We start from the raw sequence: 24,159 nt of genomic DNA on the forward strand, positions 1-24,159 counted from the left end.
CGTGTGTGTGTGTATACCATCAGCATTCAAGAATTGTGGCGCCCAAAAAGTACTAAAACTAAAGTTTGCATTTTGTGTATTTATTTCCTGTCGCTTTTGGCCCAGTCCCCTAACCAAAACTAAAATAAAAGGGAATGGCACACAAATTTTGCTTTCTTCATATGATTTGGTGGGGCCGAAACTGGTTGATGGAACCTATAAACAACATTTGCACTTTTTATGAGTTAAGTATGTACAACTTTCAAAGATTGAGAATAGAGTTTAAGGACAATCAATTAAAGAAGAAACTTTCTTGACTTTGTATAGATTCTAGTATGCAATCAGATGTAAAATATAAATATTATATTTCATCCTTTCCCTCGCTGATATGTCTAAAAATTTGTATAAATCTGTTTACCCCTTAACTTAGAGTTTCAGACTTTCGGCTAAAGAATTCAGAAACAATTTGAACCTTTCATTTAATTCCGTTAAATAAATTGTTTAGGTTTGGAGTAAAATTCAAATTTAAATTCGATTAACATTTGCTAAAGAAAATCAACGGTTTTTCAAATTATATCGATTCAACAATTAAGGGCCAACATGCTATCGACTTCTGGCATCTGGCAACTCTGTGAGAAATATACGACTCTGGCCACAATAGACGCGGGTCTGCTTTAAACGGAATTTACAACTTGCAAAAAAGCTATCAAAAGAATTGGCGATTTTAACCATTTAAAATGTCGACAGCTCAGGCTAGCAAAAATTGTATTACACTTAAAGGATCTGCTCAGATTATAGTAGAATATCTCAGTAAGTAGACACCACAAGTAACAACAACACTAACAACAAGCAACAGGCTGTCATATGCATGAGAGAGATGGCTATATCCAGTGCCCGCGTTAATCGGCGTCCTATTTATTTTTGCTTTTATTTCATAAAGAATATGGCATAAACTCAATATTATTTCAACGTGGAATATATCCAGCGGAGAATTTCAGTACTTCTCAACAATATGGTTTAACGATTCTCATGTCCAAAGATGAAAAAATTATAACATTCTTACAGAATGTTTTAACTCAAACAGAAGGTAAAATATCGCCCACTTGTCCCATTCAGTTCTATGTACATATATGTTTTGGCTTACCCGATTTCATCCAAATGTTTTGTTTCATTTGATCGCAGAATGGCTTTCCAAGAACATGACGAACAAAATTTCCATGGTGATCACCAATGCGCATACCAAAGAGGTGCTCGAATGTTGGGAATTCAAAATGCAGGCCGAACTGGGTGATGGTAAGGATTCATCCGGTGATCTAATGAAGACAACCTCGTCCAAGGAATTAGCACGCATTCAAAATGAAATTCGTGATGTTATGCGTCAGATATCAGCTACAGTTAGCTATTTGCCATTACTCGATTGTATTTGCGCCTTCGATGTCATGATCCATACACTGGAGAACACAGAGATACCCAAAGAGTGGGATGAAACCGGCGAAGTGTCCATACAAAATGCTCAGGCTGTTAAATTGCGCTCCTTCTCGACCGGTCTGCACAAAGTGGAGACCGTGGTCAATTACAAAATGACCTCTTAAACTAGCTGAAAATATCATTTTAATATACATACATATATATAAATATTTATTTCATTATGTTTTTACAATAAAAAAAAAAAAAGAGTAGTTTAACGCAAGTTTAACGTGTATTTTAGATAACTACTGGAATGGCGTAGGCTGTCACAAAAACTTAAAGAAATCTCTCTCTATTCGCATTATTTTATTCTTTTTGCAAGAAATCTTAATTACGGTTATAATTTACAATCGGAAATAGAAAGGAATACGACCTACATACCCTCTCAATCGACTAATTACACTTTCAAATTCGACCTGGAAACTGTAACAAAAAATCACCCCAGTCTCCGACGAATTTGATGAAATACAGAAACTTCATCGTATGTGGCAGTAGCCTGAACAATTTATTTTTGAATATCATTTAAAACAATATGTCCGAATTTACTGAATTGGTCTTTGTGTACCATAAACCGATTCTACATTCGGTTGCACTCTTGTTTTTTGATTGGATGAAAAAAACTTCATTCAATCATTAAACTTTTGTACAAAGTTTTAGTTTACCTTATAGATATTTTAATTTCCAAACAGAACGATCTTTGAGATTTATCACATTCAGCATTCATTAACTCTGATCCGATGCTGGGGCATTGTAATTCGCTTTTGTGATTCATTTTATTTACATTTAAAATAGTTGATTAAGTTTATAGGATATATGTATGTAGTATAACAACATGTTTTAAAGAGTTTTCTTTGCATTTGCATAAAAGCCAGTTGTATGTTTTGGTAAGTTTTGCGACGCGTTGGGATACCACCAAATCAAATGCCATCTGAAGAGAAAAGGAAACGAGTGTTAATAACATAAATAAAAGCGTTTTTTGTTTGTTGTTTTGTGATTGTTTAAAAGAGAGAGTTAGGCTAGTACGGTTTATGTAGGTTTTTGGTATTGGGTTTAGGATTTGAGAGTTTTGAGTGGTTAGGTGGTCATCGTCTTCATAAACATCATCAGCACACACTACCTATCCTAAGCAGCGCTTAGTTGTCAAGTCTCAATTGTGGTTGTCTTCATCATCATCATCTTCATCTTATTCCCTCTCTCTAATTAATCTCTAGTCTGTACCAAAATATTTCTGTCCGAAATGATTGGGCGCCACCGGATGCAGTTCCGATGTCAATATCTTCAATTTAGGAAAGGCATTAACCACAGTACGTGCCGCCGCTGGTGTACAAAAGAGATTGGACAAGATGATGCACTTCTCAGGTACGCCATGTTCGCGTAAAACATTTACTGCCTGTAGAACAGTATTTCCAGTGGACATAATGGGATACATAAGCAGCACCTGGCGACTGCCAATGTCATCGGGGAAACGGGCATACACAACACGAGCCTCATGTGTATTCGCATCCGATTCGACCAAAATTTTGCCTATTCTTATCGAGCGGCAACAATCGCGTAGTCCCTGTTCCATAGCCTCGCCGGAACGTATGATTGAAACTCCGCAATTGCCGGACCGATATTTCAGGCCTTCGTATATAGCACCCGTTGGGGTTTCTACATCACAATCGGTGTAGGGTAGTTGATTGAGAGATTCTTCTATAACCAGACGTATCAGACGATCGGCATAAAATTTAAAATCGCTGCGGGTGGTATTCCTAAAAACAACAATCAAATAAAAAATCAATCAGAACGACTTGATGATAGTGGACATCATTGATATTATTACTTGTCTCTCAGTATAGTTAGAAGTTCGGCAACCTGTGAATTACATTCCAGGAGTTTCAAAGTGCTTCCATATTCCTCTAGAATTTCTTCTGCTGTGGCTGCTCCAACAATTGCATGCGTGGGCGTTCTGAGGCTAAGACTCTGCTCTGTCTGTGGCTGTTCTTGCTGTCCGTGGTGTTGTTGCTGTTGCTGCTGCTGCTGCTCTGCCGCACCACCTTCTTCTTCGGGCTGAGTGCCATTGCTGCTAGGGGAACCGGTGCACATCCCAGTCTAATGTATATGCTTTTAGGTTTATTAAATTGCAATGCTGTTGCAATTAATTAAGTTTAATTCCTTTTACAGCGCGTGCCTGGCAAAAAGTCTTAGAGATGTGCCATTTATTATAAAAAACATCGATACATAGCTAAATTTAGCTTTTACCGCAAGTAGTGGTGTTGTAAAATTCAAAAATTTTGCTTGCAAGCCGTTAAATTTAAAAACACAGAACTAACTTACTATTTCATTTTTTTAGCATTAACCCCGAACGTAATTCCACTTGGAATTAAATGTTTTGATAAATTTATGCCAACAATGTGAGGGAATCCTCACGTTGCTCTGCTGTATGAAATTCAGTTTCTAGAAGTTCGAATCGAAGAGTTAATATTTTCTTTTTTTCTTGTCTGAAATAAATCTATTCGAAACGTAAAAGCATCTCCAGAGCAGGCAACCTGGATGGAGATAGACGATGCTTTGACACTTATTGCAGTTTAAACTATTGCTTTCAGTTTGGAACAAGAATTTCAGTTTGCCATAAATTTTAATAATAAAAGAATATTATAGGTTTAAAACAACTGTGGAAAAAAACCCAAATTAAGCTTTTTTCCGATTTCTCATTATACAATACTTAAATATTTGCAAAATGCAAAATAAAAAAATTTGGGTTATTTAATGTAAACAACAAAATTTGCTAACGCTTACCTTTTCCTTGCTGCCACAGGGTTCTTCAACAAACGTCGGGGGCACTGCTACGGACACTAGCAATTTGGCGGTGTACACAATACCTGTGGAGTTGCGACTGTTAGTCTTGGTTGTTAAAGATATATATTATATTTTTAGAAGCAAATTACTTAATATAAAATTAATATTGCAGAAAACTTAATAAATGCAATAAAACAGCGCGCCCGTTCACTATAGAGATGGGAAAACTCAACGATAGATAACATCGATAACTTAACTTTGTCCCGATAACGTCGATGACGATACCTTTGTTCCGATAATGTCGATAAACCAACTTTATCCGGATAACGTCGATAAGTTTGCTCCGATAATCTCGATAACGATAACCTTGTATCGATGTATCAATAAAGCTATCGATACATGCACGTGTTCAGTAACTCGCAAACAAAGAAAAAGTGCATTTGAATTATTAAATATTAAGCATTGCAAACGACAAGCAACAAGAAGAATTTGCACATTGAAGTTACACGCGACAAAAATTGAGAAAAACGCGAATGTTATATTAAAATAAACTACTGCCCTGCCACCAGAGTGTGTGTGTCTTCGCTGTTGCTGTGTTTGTGTGCATGTGTGCGCGTCTGTATGTGTGTCTAGTGCGTGTGGCACAAGTGCGTACGTCGGTGTGAGTGCGTCTCTGCCACTGTACATATATCTGTGTATATGTGTGTATTTGTATTGCTATTAACTAATAAACAATAACCAAAAATTTAAAAACAGGCAATAGCCAGTTGCTGCTACAACAAATACAACAAAATAATAAAAATCGCAGTCTTTCCTTTTTTTTTTTTTGGTTTTTTTTTTTTATTTGATTTGTGTTTTTGTTGGGTGAGATTCCGTATTCCCCGCAACACCAACAACAAGAAATTAACAGTAAACGCGCGTGTGGGTGTGTGTGTGCGAGTGAGTGTCTGTGACATAGCGAGTGAGTAAGACAGAGGATAACGGCAGCCACACAAATGGCGGACGTGAGCGATCCAAGTGAACTTTTCGATCTGGAACTGCATGAAGATGACAAGGCCAGAGATTCGGATGACGACAGGATCGAACTGGACGATGTAAGTTGCCAACCCCCCCTGTTTGCTGCCGCATAAACAACTATAACAACAACTACGCAGCGAATGAAATTTCCAAGCGCTGCGCACTTGCACTTTTCCAACCCAACAACGAGGTTGAAGGTGGTTGGGATTTTCACCCCTCGCCCCGTCTCTTCTTCACTGTCTTTATTTACCTTTGTTTTTGCGCTTTGTCTTCGGTACCAACTCCTCATTCCCCTTCCCCCACACCGTTACTTATCTGCTGCGCAAAAGTTCATACCTCATCTATGTACATCCACATCATCGCCATCGCCATCATTATCGCCGTTTTGTCTGGCGTCATCGTGTCAAAGATTATTTTGGCATTTCCACAAAAAACCGATTACATTTAGCTAGTGTTTACTGTACCAAACACCTACCACCTTTTGGGCTAACTAAATTGTTAGTTACTCTGGTTCCTTATGAAACGCAGCACACTTAAGGCAAACCACGACGACGATGATGATGATGATAATGATAATAATATTAGGCAACACATAATCATCAAAAACTAAAAAATTATTGTCCTTCAAAATAATCAGTATCAATTAGCCCTCACACATACTAAAGCAAATAAATTACAGCACACACACACACACATATTTAGCAGTACACCCTGCATATATGAAGATGAACGGGGCGGTTTAACATCAATTGAGGGAGGGCAGACTTATATGCATTATCATTGATCTGATTGATTTTTCAAATTGAAAGCTTGTTCAATTAAGGTAGAAAATATCAGTGCATTTCCTAAAACTTTCACTAGAGAGTTAGTAAATTGCTTTGCTTAAATTAGTACCTTGAAAAGAGATTCTCAGTTTTGTCTTGACTAAAGACCTTAATTTTGTTGCGGTTCTGGGAAACCAGAAATGCATTTTCATTTCTCAGTCAAGGTCAGGTCAAAGGTAATGCAAAATAAGTTTGTTACCTAGAAAAAAGGATGAATTCCGCTTAAAATTCAGTGAAAGCCATAAAATTCTAGGAAACTGTGTTCAAAAGTCCCTTCTCTAATTCTCACGAGACAGAGGTCGTAAAAGGTGATTTGCAGATTCGACTTTTGTTTTGCCCAGAATTCCACTTTTTTCTACTTATAATAATACTTTGACCTGTTGAATATCTTTAGTTTGTTTTCCACGCATTTACATAATCCCCTTTTCGTTCATTTTGAACTTTTAAATAGTTTTTCAATACGGAATTTGATTATTAGCGCCCGTTTGGGTAGAATCTATAGAACGCTCCTGTTTGGTGTGGCAGCTAAAAGAATAACGAAAAGTTTTTTCTTATCAGCGAATAATATAAAATTAGAAAATGAGAAAAATGACGATAAGGCTAAAATGAAATGGAACACACACACACACACACAACACGGACACACACGATCGACTTGGAGACTTAAGAAGGCGTCGCAGTCGCTGTCGGCGTCGCGCGTGCATCGCTTTGCATTACTAATCAGTTGCACATGCTCCCCTTTCCTGCCCCAACTCTCCCCGGCGCACTTGTCCACTCCGTCCCCCGCGTGTTTATGATATAATAAAAGTCGAAAGAGTAGAAGTAGTAACTATTTGGCCTCATATTCTTCTACCACCCTGAAATTTCAGTGTATGGGATGTTTCTTCTGAAATTTTTTCATGTGATTACAATAAATTATGATAGATTTGTTAATTGGAATTTGCCGCCAACGCTCGCTCTGACGCCGCCTCCAAAAAAAAGCTGGCGAGGTGAACCAGTTTTCATTGAACTTTAGTCAAAAATTTCACATCATGTATATACACAACTATATGTACATATGTACATATATACATATATATGTATGTATTTGTGTATATTCTCGTAGAAGCATGACGAGCGCCAGGCAATGGCTTCTCCCCCTTTTGAAAATGTTGGTGGCACAGCATTTGCCGGCAGATTATTTGGCATTGTTCCGAGTTCTAAATTTAGTTTGTCATTAAAGACAAACCAAGAAGAAGGTGTATATGCGTGTGTGTGTGTATGTTTGTGTGTGTGTAGGCAGATCGCCCGAGAAGAAGGGTAACCATTTAAAAGAAACCCCCGCGCTCTCTCTCTTTCCCTCACACACAGACACTCAACTCCACAATAATCGTGAAATAATGATTTCTCCCACAACATCAAAACTACATAGAATTAGTATTCAAAATTTTCTCTGGATAATACTCCCCCTAAAGTTGAGATGTCTGTCTAATGTGACACAACAATTTAAATCCCGGAAGAAGTAATAATGGATTACTGAGTCCTTCATTCTATAACCCATGTATTTATAAATAAAATAAAATAAAAATACGACAAAACTGAAAAGAAGTAAAATTAAAGTCGTCAAAGTGTATGTAACAGGCAGAACGAAGCTTTCCCAATGTCCGTCCGCAAAAACACCAAGATCTCGGGGCCTATAAAACCAGCCAAACTTGGTATGTGGAAACGTTTAATATGCACGCTATTTAGGGTATATTCCCACGCCACGTAATTTAAACAAAAATAAGAACTATAATAGTTGGAAATATTAATTTTAGCGTTATTCGACTTCCTTCGTTTCGTTTGTTATATGTATGTCAAGACTAATCGACTGGATGGAGAAGAATGCTATTGGCTTTTGGGGCCTTGATAGGATAAAGATTTCCTTTGTTGTTAACATGTTAACTTTGTTAGTATGTAAAGTAGTTTTGAATATCGGACTTACTTTTCGTCGATACGGATAACTATAATATCGACATAAGTATCAAAATTTGAATTTCTTGGTATCTGAGAGATAATACATATATAGAATAAACTTTAAGATGACTCTTGAAACTCATTGATGTAGCCCGTTAACGATTGATTATAAGACATTTTCAGCATTAACTTCTGTTTATCAGGCTTAATAAATACATTTATGTATGTGTGTGTGTGTTTATTTATGTCACATTTTTGTTGTAAGTGATACGACTGCAAAATTTATGAATACTTCTTTGGATTTCCCCCATTTGAGTTTTATTTTTTATTTATTCTATTTTTATTAAGCGGAAGTTTTGGTCGATTACTCACTCACAACATTTGTTTGGCTTGGATTTCTTGAAATTCAATCTAAAAGTAAACACAAATCGAACATTGTAGTTGAAATTAAAGATTTGCATTCAGATTGGTTTTCATATACATGTACATGTATGTATTTATACATATTTACTTAACAAATTTCTAGCGATCATTGTATTAGAAATTAAAATCTTCAAATGACTTGGAGTATATTGAAATAAATATTTGAAAAATTGTAGATTCATGCATAAACAACTTTCCATTCTCTTTTTGTTCGATATAACAAATTATGATTAATTATTGACATTATTCACATGAAATTCGCCAACTAATTTCTCTTTCTCTCCCCTATTTCTCTCTCTCTCTCTATCTCTTTTTTGTTTGCAGGTTGACCTAGAACCGGAATTGTGTATAAAGCTACATCAAGAGTGAGTAATAAGAGAAAAATGTCGGGAGAAGCAGAAGAGGAGCAAAATTCAAGCTCCCCAAGTTGAGAAGGGTCTGTAGAAGAAGAAGGGGAAGGGTGGGGAGATAAGATTTCGACGATGACTTGAGAGAGTATTTAAATGAGGGGAAATTTTGTATTTGTTGTTTTTGTTGTTGTGTCTGTCTTTCATCTAATTGATTTCCATATTGTTTACAAGTATCTCAACATAATATTGATTCTAGTTGATCCCTGGCTAGACATAGCCAAACAGAAATTGACTGATAACAAGACAATATATGTAAAATATATACATATACATACATAGCTACCTATCTACATACATGCATATGTCCAAACAATTTTGATGCAGCTAATTGAGACTCATGACAAACACTCGATGATAGAGTTGAAGGATAGGATGAGACAGTGGGGAAGGAGGTCGGGATGAAGCAGAAGGGGAAATGGTGGGTTAAAACGCTTGGTGCGTGTATGGATGGAGGGGAGAGGTCGTCGGTGGGGTTGAATTTATTTATAGCACGGCCTGCTCTTTTCCCACGCCAAACAACAACTATAAACTTATCTCTATAATGCAGCAGCACTGAGGGCCAGGAGACCATACAGCTATCGGAGGAGAATGTCAATCCGGGTAAAATCAAACTAGGACCCAAGGACTTTGAATTGAAAAAGGTCCTTGGCAAAGGTGGCTATGGCAAAGTATTTCAGGTGAGTCGTTTTTCTCTTTTAATTTTGACCATGAGATTTGTTATAAACAATTTTCCTTACCTTTCGTTTCAGGTGCGCAAAACCGCTGGACGAGATGCCAATAAATATTTTGCCATGAAAGTTCTGAAAAAAGCTTCAATAGTCACCAATCAAAAGGACACAGCACATACACGTGCCGAGCGAAATATCCTAGAAGCCGTTAAGGTAAAATAAACAACAAAGCGAACAAATTTATGAAGACTAATCTAATCAATTTTCATCTCCTGCCCCTTCTCTTTCTATATATAGCATCCATTTATAGTCGAATTGGTCTATGCCTTTCAAACAGATGGCAAACTATATCTCATATTGGAATATCTAAGCGGCGGCGAATTGTTTATGCATTTGGAACGCGAGGGCATCTTCTTAGAGGACACCACTTGGTAAATAATACCCGAAATAGACGATTCTAAAGAAGTCTAAAGGAATCAAGAGAGAGAAGGAAAATAGATATAGCAAAGATGTCACCTGTTGGACAGTCATTTTTATGTTTGCACACATCGCGCAGCAATTCAGAGAACTCATACCAAATTGTCAATTTAATTGGTTCATGTAAAGTTTCATAGTTGGTCTGTAAAATGTATAAAGAACTCATTCCGTGGCAGATCCTTAATGCAAATAATACTTGCCATGGCATATAAAATTACTTTTCTGACACATTTGCACATATGGACACATTTGCATGTAAAAATGTAATCCCTTTTTTGAAGGTATCGTGTGAGCGCAGGAATAAAAGCATTCCATATATTTTAAACATAAGTATAGATCGGTACTATCTTATTTGACATCACTAAGACTCCAAGTTTTAAACAATTTTTAGGCAAAATCTAGTCACAGAATCGAGTTTAGTGTAGATTCTATATAAGGCATATAGAAAGAATATTTCCCTCAAAGAAACATTATTGTTAATTGGGAAATAAAGGAAGTTCTCTATAAATTCATAAAGTATTATTGTGAAACAGAAAGAGACAGAAATATAAAGGTAGACAGAGACAGATTTATCTAAAATGTCGCTTTTCGTAAGATTTTTAATCTACCCTACCAACATTTTGAAGATTGTTGTGATTAAAAAATAATTATTTTTATACTTGAATGAAAGAAGACACGAAAATGCGCAAGATGTTGAGGCAATCGCCGTATATGATTACGAATATGACTCTAAAAAGAGTCAAAGCTGATTAAATACTAGATGGACAATACCTTAATGTGAAACTAGTAATACGTCCTGTGCTACTATAAGAAAACCTACAACCTTAATAAGCAGATTTAAGTTTACATTTTTGGAGTGTAAATGTTTTGTCAAACATTGAATTAGATATATTCAACATCATTAATATAAAATTTTTCTTCTGTATTTGCTTTGCAGCTTTTATTTAAGCGAAATCATATTGGCTTTGGGCCATTTACACAAATTGGGCATTATCTATCGTGATTTGAAACCAGAGAATATCTTACTGGATGCCCAGGGACATGTGAAGCTCACCGACTTTGGTCTATGCAAGGAGCATATACAAGAGGGTATTGTCACCCACACCTTCTGCGGCACAATTGAATACATGTGCGTGCAAAGCGTTAAGCAATCTCTTCGAGAATTCTGTCTACGAATAGTGATAATGATTCTAATTCTTCAATGTCTTTCATTTCACAGGGCCCCAGAAATTTTAACAAGAAGTGGCCATGGCAAAGCTGTCGATTGGTGGTCATTGGGTGCACTTATGTTTGATATGCTCACTGGAGTGGTATGTTTTTATGAGATTCACGAATTTGCATTTTGAATACTGATTGATTGATTGACTTTGGTTATAGCCACCGTTCACCGCCGAAAATCGTAAAAAGACCATCGAGACTATACTTAAAGCCAAGCTTAATCTGCCAGCCTACCTCACACCCGAAGCCAGAGATCTGGTTAGACGTCTAATGAAACGTCAGGAGCCACAACGTTTGGGCAGCGGTCCCGAGGATGCGGCAGCTGTGCAATCACATCCATTCTTCAAGCATGTCAACTGGGATGATGTGCTAGCACGACGCCTTGAGCCACCTATAAAGCCTCTCTTGGTGGGTATCCGAATATATTTCGAATGGTAGGGCCAAAGAATAATCGTCATTTACCTTTTGTGTCCACAGCGAAGCGAAGATGATGTCTCCCAGTTTGATACGAGATTCACAAGACAGATTCCGGTGGACTCACCAGACGATACAACGCTCAGCGAAAGTGCCAATTTAATCTTTCAAGTGAGTTACGATTGGGATAATTTTTCACATTTAATTTTTATTTTTGAGAACATTTTCTTTTGAAGAAGAGGGTACGAGGATTGTTTTTCATTTTGTCACAATAAATACTTAATGGCTAGATTTATTTACGATCTTCATCATCATCAGCGATAGTCATTGCCGCATTGAAAGTGGGGCTCTTTCAGAGGGATACCTGTAGGTCCATCGGTGAATTCACAGAAATTCAAGCCAATGCGACGAAATGGATGACATTTACTTTTCGGATTGCCCCATTTGCCACGATACGTTAACCAATCGGGCACCAATGAGCGACCTGAGCGAAAGGCAACAAAAACAAATTGAATTTCATAATGGTTAAGAGAGAATCGGAGAATCATATTTACCATATGAACGTAGATTTTCATAACTTATATCCACCGCTTTCCATGTATTCCATGGAGTGCCAAAACCATTGATGTCATATAAACGAGCCACTTTAACGAAACGATGTTTACCCGGAGCCGTCCATAGGCCGTGCGAACCCTTTGCAGCAAACAGAACCGGATGATTCTTGAATGTGGTGACAGTTTTTGGGAAATTCGGTCGCTGTAATATGCCCTTGCGTGTCTCCTGGCGACGAAATTCGAATGAGCCGGTCAAACGATTATAGCTATAGTAGGCGCCCGCATCATGGGCCGAGACATACATCGCTTGTGGCTCGGCATTGCCATTGAAATAGAGACTCATGTGCTCCCAGTCGCCCACATGACTGCCAATATCCTTGCGATTCCCCAAACAATAGCCATAGACGGCGGGAAAGGGTATACGACCCAAGGGACCTAAACTCAATGTGCACATTGTCTTACCCTGACTATACGGATAGAACATCCAATAGGTGACATGAAATGACGGTAGATGTCCCTTGATTTCTTCCTCCTGCTCCTCTTGAGAGGCTGTCTCTGATATGGTATTATCTTCGAGATTATTTTCGGGTCCGCCGCTGAATTTCACATTGTCTTTGAGATTCGCAATGAAGTTGTTAATGGGTGGTAAAGCATTTTCCATTTGCTCCAATGGCTCGCCAACCATACCAAGAAGTCCGACATCAGCAGTCGTTGGTGGGGGTTGAGGATTGAGTTTACCTTCAGTTTCACCCATCACCAAGTCGAGATTAGGAGGCGCTTGTCGCTTCACACGTTGAAATAGTGGATAAAGTCGTGAAGATCTTCGCAATGTTTCATTACGTTCGTCCAGTGGATCAATCGAAACGGGAATATAGGGACCTCGTGTACTGGCCATCGGAGGCAAAGGAGGAGGTGGCGGGTCTTTGCTAGATTTCGTGGGACACAAATTGACCACTCCATAAATGGGTACTGGTTTCTCATTTGGATTCCGTCCATAGATAAACGATTGCTCATTCTCCAATAAATCTTGAACTTCCGAATTGGTAACCAAATGCGATTTAGTTGAAAAATCTCGAAATTGTATGCTCGGAGCTGAGGGATCTCTTTCCTTATCCATGGGATGAACATGCTGGAGGAATTCTTCGACACCCAAGGGTAGAAATTTCTCTTCGGGTGCTAACCAAACAATTGGGGCCCATTGCTTGATCAATCGTTCCACTAAAAATAGAGATAGAATAGAGAGAGAGGGAGAGAGAGAGGAGAGAGAAAGAGAGATATGCCAAAGCAAACATGTTAATGCAATTAACTTGATTTTGTTTATTTATTTTTCGTTTAATTAGCTTCCTCCCGATTACCCAACACCTTGTGATAATAGCATTTCCCCCACCCCTACCACTCGTCTTTTACCCTCTTGCAGCTATGTATATCGGTCTAATTTTTTCGCTTTTCAATGAAGAAAATATAATAATAATATAAAATCAAGTATGTGTGTGTAAGTGTGTGCAATAAATTTCACTTTCACACATGAAGTGCCGCCGCGACCATAAACTTGTGCTCTCCTCTACATGCTGCACCCCGCGCTCCCCTTTTCTGCTTTTTTTGCCATCATCGGTTGGTTTCTATGCCTACCAATTGGAGAGGTTTACGGGTATCGCTATCTATCTGCTGCTGCCCTTCTTTTAATCGTTGGCCAGTGGGCCCCTCCTCACCCCTCCCCTACGTTTCTGGCCAAGAAGTCCAGTATTCAGTCCCCTGTCCGTCCAGTCATTTGCCAGTTTCTTGTTGTTGTTGTTGCCGTCGTCGTCATTGTGTCGCTCAACTAAATCATGTCGGCAAAAAAAAATTTCACTTGAATTTTTTTTTTTTTTTTTTAAATAAATAGGTATAAAACAAAAGTAAAGAAAAATACAATCAGTATTTGATTACCGTATGCATTTTAACGAACAATAAATACCCTTCCTTTTTAAATCTTAACACTTTCGTTTAGAATTTGTTTAAAAGACTTCTTAGAGGGGCCTGAACCGCTTTTCAAAATAGTTCTCTTTAATCCACCGAAGATAAATTTGAAACTTTGTTCTCAGAGAAAATAATATACTAACTACTACTTCGATCGAGAGTAAAGATTCGGAAGGGTTCCACTGAAATTTCCATTTAAAGAACAATAGATGCGAACAAAAGACAAATGTTCAATATTCAGTAATATTGGATAAAAGGAATTGGAAGACTAATACCTTTGTTTTATAATACTTATATGTATAGTAAAAAGTAAAGGTTCCAAAGGTTTTCGTCTACAGATCAATAGATTGAAACATTGAAAGTCCTTTGTGTCCTAAATCAAACAAATTTCAATCAAAGTTTCGAGTTACTATCAATTGGATATAGTAATAATCTGCATTTGGATTTGGTGGCTGGTTGGTTGAGTGGTTATATGACCCAACCTAGAGAAGAGTAGGGTGGGGTAGAGTAGAGAGTATTGGCACAAGATACAACAACAGCTGATTGCTGTTGGTCATGTCCGTTGCTGCTGCTTGCTTGTTGATACCGTATGCATACCTACTTCTTTATCTAATGCTGTTATTTGTGCAACTTGCAATGGTTGTTGTTGTTGTTGGTGCTGCTGCTGCTCGAAGGAGGCGGGGGCGGAGGCTGCTGGATCCATGTTGTTGTTCATGTTGTCGATGAAAGTGGAATCAACTGCTGCTGCTGCAGCAGCATTTTTGGTGGTTGCATTCAAGAGTCTGATATAAATTGTTTGTGTTGCTGTTGCTGCTGCTGTTGGAGGAGTTGTTGCTGGTGGCAAATGTTGTTGTTGTTGTGCAGATAGTTGTTGTTGTTGTTGCAGCGCTGCCACATGGAGCAGCGCCGCTAGCCAAAGCAGCGATGAAAGTGAATTTATTTGCCACTGCTTATACATTTTAGTCAAGTTTATGGATTTTACGTTAGTTTTTTTTTTTTTGTTTTACAGTTTATTTTTTTTTGCGGTTTGTTTTAGTCAAGTTTTAAAGTCACGAACAGAGCTTGCCTTTTGTGTCTGGTTTGTTGTTGCTGCTGTTGTTGTTTGTTATATTATTTTCACACAATTCATCAGTTTGCCAACTTTGGTTTATAGATTTCTGGTGCATGGTTTTTTTCTTCTTCTCTTTTTGTGATTTGTTACTGTGATTATACTTAGTTTGTGCGGTTTTTCTCTTGTTGGTCAAGAATTATGCAATGTCACTTCGAATGAGAGAGAGAGAGAGAGTTATACTTATAAACACTTCAGCTTGGAAGGCACAGTTTTAAAGCCGCACAGTTTCACATGCACAGGTAAACAAATAAACTAACAGCAAACGAGTGAAGAAACGATCAAGCCAACAAACGAGCGAGCGAACGAACGAACGGTTCTTGTCCTAATTGTTAATTGCCCCCTCTCTTTCTTCTTCCCCCACTTTTAGACTGGCTCTCTTTCACTCGCTCTCTCTCTCTCTCTGTCTGGAGCTCAGGTGCTGTCGTCGTCTCCGTCCCTTTCTTTGTCTTTATAGCATGTGCGCTTTGCTTAATGGCTTGGAATTTCTTTCTTCTTCTTGAATCGATTGTCTCCGATCTGAGAGCTTTTTGTAATACTTTTAACTTCTTCTTGTGTTTAAAATAAACTTTGAACTGGTTTTTAACCCGATAGCCCTGAACTACTACTGCTGCTGGTGGTGCTTCTGTTGCCGTCTCTGCAACGCGTGCAACAAGTCATCATCAGGCCCAGAATCAATGTCAACCATCGATCATTGTCAATGAAATGAAAAGTTTTTTGTATTTATTTTGCTTCTTTGCCAATTGTTAATATCGTGAATCTGGTAAGCTCACTTTGGCTAAGCCTAAGCCTTTCTCCATACACACACACACACACACTCACACACACACGAACGTTAACTTTCTGCCCGTTGCTTGTTGCTTTTCTTTTAACTGTTTTTGGTGTTGTTGCTTGTTGTGTTGTCCGCACGCTTCAAGCGCTTCTTACAGACTGAAGCATGAGCAGCGCTGCGCGGACCTGCAGAGGCTTCAGAGCGGCAGCGGCAGCGGCTCTCCGAGAGTCACTCGGCGATTTCTTGTTGTTGCCTGACTGCGTTTTCTGAAAAGCTAATTGCACGCCCAAAAATTAAAAAAAAAAAAACAAAAAAATACTACTACTACCACAAAACAAATTTCATTGGGGGGCTACCAGTTTCTGTTTCTTCTGGCTTACTTTATTTTTTTTCTTCCAAGCATACCCTGTGTAACGGTTGGCTAAAAGGGTATATAAGGATCATAGTTAAATTTCTGTGACTCTTTGATCTTGACAATCTTCAGTCGTTTTTTGTCTCTTGAAATCAGAAACAAAAGTGCTTAAGATTTCATATCCTACGACCGAATGTGACAAATGTCGAAACCTTCGATCGATCCTTTGAATACTATGATTCGATCCGAATAAAAACCTGCGATCAATTCTTTGCGGACGCGGATCCATTCCACTTAAGCGTTGACGGAATAAGAACCTTCGAGGGTATCGAAAAGTCGAAGCTGTAAGAAACTATATTTATTTGGCTTATTTGCTCGAGTCGAACGACCCTTGTTCGTATTACTGATGTTGTTGTTGTTGTTGTTGTTGCTGCGGCATTTCTTTTTTGTATTTTGTCGCGTTTGTTTTGCTTATGGTTATGTGGGATTACGGAGTATGGCTGTTAACTTGGTAGGGGGTGGTGGGAACGGGTTGGGTTGAGTTTGGGTATGGCTTTAGTAGGCTAACAATTTTGAATGTTAAATATTGCCTAATTAAGGTTTTAGAGTTGCTGGCTGCTGGCTGCCGGTTGCCTGCATGTGGAAATTCGGTCAAAAGGTTTCACACCACACATCGGTGGAAAGGAACGAACGAACTTGATAATATCTGACAAAGTTTTCGTATGCAGTGCATTTCAAACTGTATGCTACAATGTGGCCCATAACTGCTGGCTTGATAGTTTCAATTAGCACCCAATTTCCTTCCCATTGCGGACAAGAAAAATTCTTATATCAATTAGAACATTATTAGAAATAATTAGGAACTTTCTCACAAAACCAATTCCCATGGCACTCCCCATGCACTCCTCCTCCTCCTGTTGGTGATGTTGGTGATGGTTACTGGGTCAGCAAGCTCGATCGAGATCCGAGCACCAATTAGCAGTTAGCAGGCGGCGGCAGTCAGGCACGTACTCAGACGTGAGACGAAACGTTTCGCCTGCTGCTAGTGCTGGTGATGCCAGTCACCAGCAGGCACCACCGACTCTCATTTCATCTCATCATATTACTTTATCCCGTTCCATTTGATCCGTCACGCATTTCTTCCAACAAACTCTGGCTCTTCTCTAACTTTGTTTTCATTCGTGTTAAATGAATTTACACGCAATTTTTTGTTTTCTTATTTTTTAATTATTTTTATGTCATTTCAAAACAGAGAAAAAAATTATACGTCCATAGTATATTTAGTTATAAACAAACCAAAATTAAAAGAAATTATGTAAAATGCGTTATAGCGAAAAAAACAAATCTTGCATAATCCTCACTCCCCCAGATTGAATGACTGTCTGGCCGGCTGACTGACAGACGGACTGAATGAGTGAGCGAGTGAATTAGTATGCCAGGCAGTGATCCGATTTCCGATTAGTGCACATGATCAGGCAATTGGGTCAGATGGAGGTTGGTTTGTTGGTTGGTTGGGGGGCAGGAGGAGCGACAACTAAACAAACAATTTTATTTGATACCCTCGCCAAAACGAGGTTTACATAGTGCCAGGGAGAGCACTCCAATTGATCACTCGATAAGTGAATGATCTACGTGCTGAAGCTTCTTGGAAAGATATTCGTTTCAAGTCACAGTTTGAGTGGGAGTTACTTTGCCCCCTGGAGTATGCCATAAGCCATCTAAAAGTTGTCGTAATATTAACACGTTCGTTTCTTTACTTGCTTTCAGGGTTTCACCTACGTAGCGCCCTCAATATTGGAGGATATGCACCGTGCCAATCGAATGCCGGCGCGTTCACCTCGACGCACACCTAGGCAACAACATCCGGACAATAGTTTCCGTTTGCAATTCCCGTCCGCCAATGCAAATCTGGGTCCTAGCAATGCACCAATGGCCATGCAACGTTCCACAATGTTTGCACGGGCGACGCCTCCGCATCATATGCAGACGTTTGCGCCGCGACCATCCCCAGCCCAGGATGAGATGATGGATGTGCATCACTGAAGACCGTGAGAAAGAGCGAAGAGAAGGAGAAGAGAAATGAATTCGACAGTTACTATATGCTATGATTGGATGGCAAGGAGAACGGAGGAGAAAGATGACAGATAGATAGATAGATGAAAGGAAAGAAGAAGATTTGTTTTTGTTGTTACCATAAGGATTAGAATGGATGCTAGATCTAAGGCGTGCCAGGATCGCGCTAATAATGATGATAATGAGGGAGAGATCAGATGATAATGCTACGAAAGTTTGTTTGGATATATATACAAAAATTAAGAAAACAAAACTATATATCTATCCCTTAAGCAGAATATACATATATTCTGCTATATACATATAGCTATACTTTATATATATATATGATATAGAAATGAGCAGAGAAGTGAAGTAGGAGAAGAAGATTATCGGTTTATGATAATGATTGATGATTAATTACTCCCCCAGCAAACAATCCCCCCAACACCTTACCCTCCTTACCCCACTTAATGCCCCCCCTCCCCAACCATTTAGCCCCGTTTATGTAAAAATATCTACCACTTATTCTCTATGTTTTATTAATATATATATGTATATATATATATATATATAGGCGAAAAGGTTTATACAATTTATTTAGTTCAAATGTACAACAATAACAATAACAACAACAAAAAATAAGAAAAAAAAACCCCAAAAAAAAGAAAAAAATGAATACTAGTTTATCATTTTCATTCAGAGACGATTCATTCTCAAAAAAAAAAAAAGAAAGTAATATACACAAAAACATCAAACGAGATAAATTTTATTCGTTTCAGTTTCCTTTTACCTCAAAGTTGATTGTTTTTTTTTTTTTTTTTTTGTGAATTTTCGTTGAAGAACAAGTCCGATTAGGCCAGATACTTTGAAACGTTCAGAATTCTCAGCTTTGGCACCAGGTGAAGGGTATTAACATGGTCGGTTTTTGCACTTTTTGAGTTGAGAATCTATTTTTTGTTTTGTTTTTAGTTTATAACCGAATTTCCGAAATCATTTAGAAACATTTTTGTTTTTAAAGTTAACCTATACAATATATATAATCACATATATATTCTTGATACAATCAGTCATTGCCAATGGAATGGGGAGTAGGCCAACTAATATAGTCTCTGCATCTAAATCGAGAAACCCTTAGGATCAGATCAGACATATAGCTTGATCCAAATAATAGATTTAGTAGGCGAAAATCTTATTGAAATGTTTTTTTTTTTTTTTTGTTGCATAAGTGTGAATTAAAGCAAATTGAATTGACATGACTATATATGTATAATATAGCTAGCGTATAGGAAGGATCAAAAAATTTGCTTGATCCATTGAATTGAACGTTTCAAGGCTTTTGGTTCTGGAATCGGCCGTTAAAAGAGAGAGAGAGAGAGAGAAGAAGGGGATACGGATAAGTGAGGTGGATCGTCGCTCTATATATATAGTATATATATAAATTATTTATATATATGTATATGTATATATATTATCGATATCTGTGGTTTGACAAAACTATATTTTCTAATATTATCATTTAATTTTGCTAAATATATTAAGATGAAACAACAAAAACAACAAAAAACTAAATGTCGTCTGCAAATTTTTTTTTGTTTCTTTTTGTGTATTGTAAGTTTGTTTTTTCTTTCTTTTTGTTTTGTTTTTTTTTCATTCTTCTCTCAAAAATGTGCGTAGAAAAGAAAATGGAAAAAAATGACAAAAAAAAAAAAAATACAATTAGTTGTAGTAGGCACCCAGAGATCGTAGCTAAAGTTATGCTAAATATATATGTATATATATATGTATCGAAAGAAACATTAAGCACATAGAAAATAAAAGTAAAAGGTTTCCAAGCATATAACTAAAAAACAAAAAGAAAAGTTGCCAGCAGCAAAAAAGGAAAACGTTTATTTTTTTTTAACAATCAATATAATTATATATATATATATATATATGTTTCGTATTGGTTGATCATTCATTCTGTGTACTGAGAAGCTAATCGCTGCCACAAAACCAAGAAACAACAACAAAAAACTGCAACAAATTGGCAATAGAAACAACATTTAATATAAATAATAGAAAAAGAGAAACAACAATTAATTAAGAATTTTGATTATATTCAGTTTCTACATACATATATATAAATCTATAATTTGTATTATTTTTTTGCTCTGAATTGAAAAACGAAAAATTATATAGAAACTAAAGAAAACGAAAAAAACAAAAACAAAATACTAAAAAACATAAATTATCATGTCAAATATATAATCAAAAGGTGCTTTCAATTGTTTAAAAACAAAAAGACAACTACAAACAAACAAACAAACAAAACAAAAAATACGACAAACAAAGAACAACAACAACAACAACAAAATAAAAAAAAAAAAAGAAGCATGTAATGAAAGAAACTAAAACTTTAAACGGTTATCGATGTATAAGAAGAGAAACAAAAAAAAAAAAAAAAAAAAGAAATTGAAATATTTATATAAAAACGAAAAAGAAAATATGATGAAAATACCTCAAAAGCAATTATTTTTGTTACAACCAACTAAAAAAAAAAAAAAAAAAAAAAAAAAAAAAAATAATTAAAAAGTAAAACAAAACAAACGAAACCTAAAATTATAATATTAAAATGCAAAAATAAAGTCTAGCAACTACAACAAACGAAAACAAAAAACAACAAGAACACTATTAAATTATATAATTTATAACAACAACTACAACATAAAAACAAAACAAAAAATGAAAAAGGGAAACAAATTATGTACGTTTTTGCTATTTTTTTTTTAAATTGCTTTTCATTCATTTTGTTTTTTGCTTTCCTCTAACTAAGAACAAAAGAGAGTAAAATAGAAAGAGAAACAAACAAAAACTTAAATTAAACCGAAACCAAATCTGCAAAATTAATTTTGAAAATTTTTGGAGCTATAGTAAGTTGGAAAAGTGAAATGACAATGATTGGAATCAAGTTTCAATATATGTATGTATGTATATATATTTTTTTTTTTTACAGAATTTGAATTTCCTGTATAGAACTTATTTTGTGTATGAGATTTCAGAGAGAGAAAATCCATAGAAATTGAAACATTGATCAAAGCATATTTTTCTGTTTCAAACTTATTCAAATGTATACCTTAAAACTAAAGACTAAATATTCTCAACAAAGAGAATTGAATTGTAAGTTAATGGTTCAAATCTCTGGAATCTGGATATCCAGGCAGATTGACCTTGCAAATGTATAAAAATTGAATCATTATGTTTATTGTTTATTAACAACTTACTGTTAATGTCATTTCTAGAGCTCAAACTAATGATCGAGTAAAATTTGTGGAAAAATGTTTTGGAATTCCAAAAATAAAAACGAAATATATGTATATCAGAAAAACAAACAAGAAATGATAAAATGAAAGAAACACTGCCTACACACATGAAAAACAAAACAAAAAAAGGGAAAAATTATATGAGAACAAGAAACTAGCAACAAATTACAAAAGAAAAGAAAAACCAAACAATACAACAAAATGCAAATAAATGAATTTAACAAAAAAAAAAAAAAAAAAAAAAGAAAAACACATTACCATATACTAAATAAAGATACATACTAACAAAATGTAATAGATACAACCGAATACAGTTGCAGTTCGTATTTCGTAGATAGCCAAGAATTAAATGAAACAAATTGAAACAGCTAAAAACAAAACAATTTAACTAAACTAAACTAAAACTGATACAACAACCAAAACGGATGGAGAATGAGAATATATATATATATGTATATATATATATATATATATATATATATATGTATATCAATATGGGTAATCGAAATACATACAAAACAAGAAAAATACAAAGAGAAAACCGACAACCTTGCATCTTAGAGTTCTAGAGTTACCAAGTACACTTAATGTACAATAATTAAATTTAGCTAAAAAAAACAATTTTTTTTGTACAGTCCACACGAAAAGAAGGCGAACCGAAAACTAAATAAGAAACAAAGTCAACAAATAACTAAAATTGAAAACTAATTAACTATTAATGAATATGTAATTAAACAAAAAATTATTACAAAATACAAAAAAAATCTATTTTGAAATGTACTTGGAAATCGAATTGAAATTCAAAGTTCACTGTTAATAATTCATACACACAGACAGACAGACAGACAGAGAAAGAGAGAGAGAGATAGCATGGCAACTCTAGCATAATAATAACTGTAATTTGGCCTCAAATCGCTAAGGAAAGAAAAAGAGAAGCAAAGTAAAGTAAACGAAGACGAGACATGTTAACAATTAATTATCAAAACGAGAGTCTAATTACATATTATAATAATTATACGACACACACACACACACACACACATACATACATATATACAATTAAAACAAATAGCGAAAACGTTCTCGATCCGAAAGCCAAAACAAACGCAAATTGGTGGATAACAGAATGATTGAAGATCAAGCAGAGCGGCAACATCATTAGTAGACAGGGAGAGGCGAGAGAGAGAGAGAGAGAGAGAGATAGAAATCCTCCAGATCCTAGTTAATTAAAATTGTACATTTTTATCATTAAGATTTAAGCCCGAAATGCGTATATATATCAATCTATATATGTATATGTATATACATACATATGTACACAACATGATGTGTATGTATGTATATGACAAAAAACAAAAACAAAATTGTGTATCGTAATAAATTACAAATTAATTTTACAAAAAAAAAACTGTTCTTTCATTAAAAGTCTTTTGAAAATTCATCATGTAATCAGAAACGAATCTTGTTCCTTCCGTAGGTTCTTGAAGCGGAACTGTGAGAGACGAGGAAATTAGGTTCCTAGGGAAATTTGAACACCCTTTCTCTTCTTCCGACATTTAAACCGACTGCTGCCCACCTTTGTGACAATTTCGAACCCCACCTTAAACAGCATGATCGATTTTCAGATCGAAACAGAAGATAACGATCATACATATGTATGTAGACATTGAACTTTGCAAATGAATCTGAAAATGGATACCTGTTTTTGTTCAGGTAACACCAATTGATGCTAATTATTACAGCTCACAAAACTTAAAAGTGTGAATTACGAAAGAGAAATTGTTGGTTTGAGTCTTTTGTAAAGCATAAAGTTTCGCTTGATATTGATATATTGATTGATTGATGAACTCGAAAGGACGCCCTTTTAATGGGCACCATGATGAATGAACATTTCATCATATCTCCTGATATGTTCTCGTTTTTCGCAAGGATAAATGAAAACTCTTAATTGCATTTCTAGGCCATAAACTACAACTGCTTAGTCAGTCAAATAAAATCTATGGCCAAAGTGTCACTAAAACTGCTGTCCTTAATGCGAAACTGTCAAACTGTAAATCGAAAATCGAGTTTAGTTGTATTTTTAGAGTTTTTGTTTGGGTAATCACGCATTTGCTTAATGATTAGCATAATTAAATGACAGAAAAAGAAAAAAAGACGAAGAAAAGTTTGCAATAAACCAGAGCCAAAAAGTCAGCCGATGGGTACAAAGTGGTAAGAGAGAAAAGCAAGAAAAAAAAGCGAAAGTATGTTAACATAAATCGATGATCAAGGGGAAAAGCATAGATAAAGCTATTTTTAAACATGAAACCGCAAGGACTTGGTGGAACCGCTCACCAGCTCGCACACTCATACACACTCTCTAGGTGTAAGTAGGTGCCTTAGTCCCTTTTCTTTGATTACGGGGAGCAGGCGGAGGGGGGTGGTTATGCGATTTGTGTGCCCAATTGGCCAGG

At 36.2% G+C, this 24,159-nt stretch overlaps 4 protein-coding genes across 8 annotated transcripts; 2 read left to right on the plus strand and 2 right to left on the minus strand.

The window, feature by feature from the left end:
* The first annotated feature begins 625 nt into the window (after positions 1-625).
* On the plus strand, positions 626-1,669 carry mad2 (mitotic arrest deficient 2). Its single transcript, XM_068293274.1, has 3 exons — positions 626-789; positions 920-1,066; positions 1,162-1,669. The coding sequence occupies exons 1-3, from the start codon at positions 717-719 to the stop codon at positions 1,569-1,571; spliced, it is 630 nt and encodes a 209-aa protein (XP_068149375.1). The 5' UTR covers positions 626-716; the 3' UTR covers positions 1,572-1,669.
* Positions 1,670-2,142: 473 nt separating this feature from the next.
* Positions 2,143-4,299, minus strand: kri (krishah). Of its 2 annotated transcripts, none has more exons than XR_011032821.1 (4): positions 4,225-4,293; positions 3,269-3,628; positions 2,564-3,197; positions 2,143-2,374 (listed from the first exon to the last, which is right to left on the minus strand). XR_011032821.1 is itself a non-coding variant. In XM_068293273.1 (4 exons), exons 2-4 carry the CDS (start codon positions 3,529-3,531, stop codon positions 2,364-2,366), a joined length of 807 nt encoding a protein of 268 aa, XP_068149374.1. In that variant the 5' UTR covers positions 3,532-3,628; positions 4,225-4,299; the 3' UTR covers positions 2,143-2,363. The 2 variants fall into 2 exon arrangements, 1 of the variants encoding a protein (XP_068149374.1); XM_068293273.1 differs by having other exon boundaries at positions 2,665-3,197; positions 4,225-4,299.
* Positions 4,300-4,602: 303 nt separating this feature from the next.
* S6k (Ribosomal protein S6 kinase) lies at positions 4,603-22,775 on the plus strand. Of its 2 annotated transcripts, none has more exons than XM_068293264.1 (10): positions 4,603-5,318; positions 8,748-8,788; positions 9,381-9,510; positions 9,583-9,714; positions 9,799-9,932; positions 10,916-11,107; positions 11,198-11,288; positions 11,356-11,604; positions 11,674-11,781; positions 18,120-22,775. In XM_068293264.1, exons 1-10 carry the CDS (start codon positions 5,220-5,222, stop codon positions 18,393-18,395), a joined length of 1,452 nt encoding a protein of 483 aa, XP_068149365.1. In that variant the 5' UTR covers positions 4,603-5,219; the 3' UTR covers positions 18,396-22,775. The 2 variants fall into 2 exon arrangements, with proteins under 2 accessions (XP_068149365.1, XP_068149366.1); XM_068293265.1 differs by having other exon boundaries at positions 9,384-9,510.
* LOC137579463 (uncharacterized) lies at positions 11,802-16,150 on the minus strand. 3 transcript variants are annotated; one of them, XM_068293255.1, is made up of 4 exons: positions 16,063-16,150; positions 14,718-15,380; positions 12,165-13,382; positions 11,802-12,094 (listed from the first exon to the last, which is right to left on the minus strand). In XM_068293255.1, the coding sequence occupies exons 2-4, from the start codon at positions 15,076-15,078 to the stop codon at positions 11,925-11,927; spliced, it is 1,749 nt and encodes a 582-aa protein (XP_068149356.1). In that variant the 5' UTR covers positions 15,079-15,380; positions 16,063-16,150; the 3' UTR covers positions 11,802-11,924. The 3 variants fall into 3 exon arrangements, with proteins under 3 accessions (XP_068149356.1, XP_068149358.1, XP_068149357.1); XM_068293257.1 differs by having other exon boundaries at positions 16,102-16,144; XM_068293256.1 differs by having other exon boundaries at positions 16,051-16,127.
* Positions 22,776-24,159: the final 1,384 nt, after the last annotated feature.

This window comes from Drosophila tropicalis, unplaced genomic scaffold (assembly GCF_018151085.1).
Source record: "Drosophila tropicalis isolate 14030-0801.00 unplaced genomic scaffold, ASM1815108v1 contig_694, whole genome shotgun sequence".
NCBI classification, from domain to species: domain Eukaryota; kingdom Metazoa; phylum Arthropoda; class Insecta; order Diptera; family Drosophilidae; genus Drosophila; species Drosophila tropicalis.